General features: G+C 41.0%; 1 protein-coding gene across 1 annotated transcript; it reads right to left on the bottom strand.

Moving 5' to 3' along the window:
* Positions 1-1,432: 1,432 nt before the first annotated feature.
* On the bottom strand, positions 1,433-4,721 carry LOC148123823 (vomeronasal type-2 receptor 26-like; the record flags this gene model as incomplete). The annotated part of the gene is made up of 4 exons (XM_087918708.1): positions 4,143-4,721; positions 3,756-4,006; positions 3,138-3,369; positions 1,433-2,168 (listed from the first exon to the last, which is right to left on the bottom strand). Coding segments are annotated over exons 2-4 (1,198 nt in total), but the record flags the coding sequence as incomplete, so codon positions are not given.
* Positions 4,722-4,999: the final 278 nt, after the last annotated feature.

Below are 4,999 nucleotides of genomic sequence, written 5' to 3'. Positions count from 1 at the left end.
CAAACAAGGTTTCAAAGATCTGGAAATCCAACGCCCATCAGGTCATGTGACCACCAAGCCATGCCCACAAATTAAAGCCATGCCCACAGAACCAGTAGTAAAAAAATTTGAATCCCACCAGTGATTTCATAGCCTTGTATGCGGCATCTCCTATCAGGACTCAGGGATTCACTTTGTGACGCCTCTCCTAATAAAATATCCGGGAAATACAGAACTCTTTTATGTGCAACTGCAGTTATCAGATCAGTAGGAAGGAGTTTCTCTGAATGGGGCCAAATTCTCTTCTGCTGTAATGCAAAATTATGTATTTATTTATTTAGGACATTTACATTGCCACATATTCGCAGATGACTCAGCATTAGGCAGACTCTAACTGCCCCTTGACTGTCATTTATTTTTATTTTTCTCCCTTATTATTATTATTATTTGTAATGCTGGTCTCTGACTGTACTAAAAGTGGACTGGATGACGGAGGAAGCTGTATTGGAGACATTTGCCATCTTGAGTTTTTTGTAAATAAATACATGTTTATGAAAACAATCTCAAAATCATATTTGACTGCAACGTGAAACTGAGTCTTGAGAGAAGACAAGGAGGATATTATTGAGAGCAGCTTCTCCAACTTGCAACATCTCTCAGTTGGACAAGGGAGGATTCAAGACTCTTCCAATGACTGAAAGAGGTGTTGGGAGTTAAAACCCTCCCCTCTCCTAGGAAAATGAAATATTTAGGATAGACTAAAAAGGGAGAATATATTTCCCCTAAAAAGAAAAGTAGAAACTCAGAGAGCCTGAAACTCAGCCCCCTCCCCCCACTTGCTAATGGACCATTACTCTGGCCTAGGCCACTCTATTTTACGTAACAAAGATCTACTCCAGGTAAAGCTCAAAAGGAATTGCCCAAAGCCATCACCATCATCCAGGCAGGCTCAACCAAGCCTGGGACTCAGGACAGCCTACAGAGTTGGCCCTGCATGGCCCCATGGGAGTCTGACAACCAATCAGAATACAAGCTCCAATTCAAATCCCAACAGAGGGCATAAAACAGTTGCACTCTCAGCATCTCAGCCCTTCTTTCCTCAACCAAGGCATAGGCTCCTGTCCACCATTAAACCATCTTCCAAGCAGTCACCATGTTTCCAGCGTCTTTCTTCCCCACTTGGAACCGAACCCAGAAGGAGATTTCTTCCAACAGAGGCTAGAGAGAAACTCCAGATCTGCTCCCTGTTATTCTGGGGCATCAGACAGGAGCAATTAGATGGTGCAAATCTCTCGATCTTTTGCAGCACAAGAAGGTTGAGATGTTCCCCTTCTCCTTTGGGTTCCTTCTCCAAAGGATCTCAGATGAATGGATCCCTATTGGGACCCCCATACCTGCCATGGCTGCAGCCTCAGAGCCCCCAACCTCTTTTCTCCCTCCTTCCTTCCCCTACTCGATCTGGAGGAATAAGCGGCATTCATGGCCTGGACCAAACTCTGAATGATACTGTAGTAATGACGGTCAATTATTATCCGTTTCATGTTCCTTTTTTTCTGGGTCTCCAGTGGGGCTTTCTGGGTGCATCTTCTGCGGCCTTTGACAGAAAAGACGTGCTTGGAAAGGGAACAGCGGAAATAAAGATCTTGAAACTGATCTTCCACAAAGAAATAAGGTTCAAAGGCAGCATCCATTGGTCTTATTTTAGTCAGATAACCAAAGTTCCAAATACTATGGATATATTTGAGATGTATGTCCTTCTTTATCATATACCCTGCAACACTTGTGAGGATCCAGACTTTCCCTTCAATGGCTCCTGCCAAATGCATAAGTGCTTCATGGAAAGGAAGAATTCTCTCCCAGATTGGAATAAATTCCATAAAGTGAACAAAGACGTTGATTTGTCTCCAGTTAGAAAGGGCCGCCCTGAGGGGTGCTGTTTGTGCAGTTTTTGAAAATCGTTGTGATATAACCACACAAATTCCATTCCTGACAAGCATCGGAGGGAAAGTCCTCATGAAATTCTCTCCATTCTCTGTGTCTGAAGCAAAGAGGCCAATCAGGGTCCATCTGAAATGGAGGAGCAGCTGGATGATTGCTGGGTATTGGAATCCTTCTTTGGGGAGCATCTGGTGGAAAAAGGGGAATCTCCTTTTATCACTCAGAGCCTCTGAAGGAATTCCAGCAGTGATCTGAAAAAGTAATGAAGAATGCTGTGTTATAATGTGGTCCAGATCAACTCCAAAATATTAGTTATTGACAAACCCAATTTTGTTCTGATGAACATATCAGAACAGTTTGTTCCCTAGTCATGGATTAAATATTTAAGACAGTTAAATATTTAACAAGATTGTCTATAAAAATGGAATGCAAAATCATATTAAATAAAAAACAATTAAAATGCAAGGTGAATTTCTGTGTCACCCCCACAATTCCAACTATTAGATTCAAATTAGCAGATGTCAGATACAATGTTTGGATCTAAGATATAGGGCAGTTTTATGTGCTATTTCTGAGTACTGAAACTTCTTTCTCAGCTTCTATATCCCAAATTCTTTGTGGAACAATTTTTCAGCTTCTTCTCCAGATGTACAAGAGACTAAGAGACCGCAACTCCTAACACAAATTGTCAGTTGTACAATCCAATAAGCCTTTAATTGAAATTTTGCCTGTTTTGGGACTCGCTTTAATTTTAAACCAATAATTATAAACCCTGAATTTATACAAAGTAGAAATGTTATAAATTCATAACTTACTGTATCTCTGAGGGCAGGAGCTGAACTCCTTTTATCCACCCCAAAGATCCTCTTCAGATCCTGTGATCTCAATAATTTTTTATACATAGACAGGACTATTGCCAACTTGATTCCAATTGGATAAGGCAGATATTATTGATATGTGAAAATGAATACGCTAATGGAGGACCTCAAAACCTGGATAGTTTTTCAACAGTAGAATATTCAGTAGAATATCCTCTACAGGGACCTTATGGCTCTTCAGGCCTTTAATGGTCAACTTGGAGATGAACATAATAGGCTAAGATATAGTTTATATGTCCCCTAATATTCTGAAAAACACCTCTTGAATTCTATGAAGATATTGGATCTGTTGTTCATCCCCACCACCCCACTCACCTTAGATAGAGAAAAACACACACAAACCTGTGGGACTTTGTAGGTGCCTCCTAATGTTGACATCTGGATGGAGATGGCCCTGGAAGCTTCATCAATCAGAGCCAGGAGGTTCTCCTTCCTCCCACAGCCGTAGTTGGGGACATTGGATTCTCCAGTGGAAAGAATGTCCAGCAAGGCATCTGAAGTGCGGAAAGGACTCATATAGTTGTCATGGATGGTGTAGCCCAGGGTGAGATTGTGCAGGAGCTGGGAATTCTTGCTGACCGTTTGAACAAGAAAAATTGATCTTAGGGTACTTGCTAGAGCAGATCTCTTCCTATTGTAAAAACAATATTCATGTTATTATATTGAGTAGCAACAACAAATGTTTTTAAAATATATAATCCTTCACAAACCTACTAAGCCTTAGGCCAACATTGATCCAAATCGAATGATCAATTATGCAAATGAGAGAGGCAACTACAATTGTTTCAGTCACTTTTACTCTCTTCCACAAATTAAGGCAAAAGAGGGAAACCGTGGAAATAACAATCATTCAGGAAATTAGACAGGTCCTGAGGTACAAAATAAGTGACATAAGAAGAAAAGGAGAGTGTGAGAATTGCACATGGAGGGAGTGCAACTCCATCACCCTGCATGACTTACCAAGGAGAAGGTATGGAAGGAGGGCTGTTGAAGGGCAATATTATAGGCGACACATGTGTTTCAGATGTGACCACACCAATGAGATGGTCTCCTGGCCTGTAAAAGCTCCATGGACTGAACCCATCCTGGTGCTCCAAACTCAATGGGCATTTTCTTCTCAGCTTCCCACAGACTGATGGGGACACCAGCAGCAGCAGAAGCAGAAGCAGGAGGTCCATCATTCGTGGCATGAATCAATCCGCTTCCTGTTTCTAAGACAAACAACAGGAACAGTTGGAGAAATGCAAAGACTCTGAGAAGTGCCAGTGGCTTTCCTGATCTAAGCAGAGAATCACTCAGTTTCATCTGCAAAGGAGAGAAAGGTGCAATCAAGAGCAGAGCCTGTACCTGTCCCAAAACTTGGTCCCAGAGAGCTTCACCCAAGGAATTTATCCTTTTCTGATACAAGATCCTTTGCATGTGGCTTCAGTCTAATGCCTGCATCAAAGTCAAAAACTGGAGATATAGCATCACAGGTCTCAAAGGCCCAGATAGTCATAATTACAGCAAGAAGCAACTTCTCCTCTTGGGATCCTGAACTTTTTCTGGGCTCCATCTGCAGAGGGGAGGCTGGAATAAAACATGTTAGTAAAAATTACAGATACACCCCTGTTATCATTGTTCTGTTGTGGTTGTGGTCCTTCCTCCCAGTCAGGGCAAGTCCAGAAAGTGATGCTGGGGAAGAGAATTCAGCACCCAGGGAATTGACTTCTGCTGGCCTCCAATGTGGCCTCTTGTCTCCAGAGACTGCTGGGGAAGGTCACCCAGAGCTATGGAGTTTGGTGCCATTTCTAAGTTAATGCCATTTAACTCTAGTGTTGCCTGTCTTCTAATGACAATTGGCACCCTTGATCTCTGCCCAAGGTTAAGAGTATTTGGAATTTTGTTCTATGTCATGATCCTATATATTGATCTTAATTGCAGCCGATTTTAAAATTGCTTGTTAATTAATTGCAGCCGATTTTCAAAATTTTTGTTGTTGTCATCAATTTTTCTATGTTGTCATTAATATAATAGGGTTGATAAATTGCTATTATACAAGATTTATAGTAATTCTCAGGCAAATATAGTTTTATGTTATTTAAACATTACCAACTTTCCAGAAAAATATTTATGATTTCCGCCTAGAAACAACTGTATGACTAAAAAGCAGTATAAAAATATCTGGGTTTTAGGATTTGATAAATTATAGTGACTCATATAAG

Source organism: Pseudonaja textilis, unplaced genomic scaffold, assembly GCF_049901715.1.
Source record: "Pseudonaja textilis isolate UNSWEBS1 unplaced genomic scaffold, rPseTex1.2 PTEXCTG226, whole genome shotgun sequence".
Lineage (NCBI taxonomy): Eukaryota > Metazoa > Chordata > Lepidosauria > Squamata > Elapidae > Pseudonaja > Pseudonaja textilis.
Note: the sequence above shows the minus strand (reverse complement) of the source record. Positions and strands in the feature narration are given on the sequence as shown.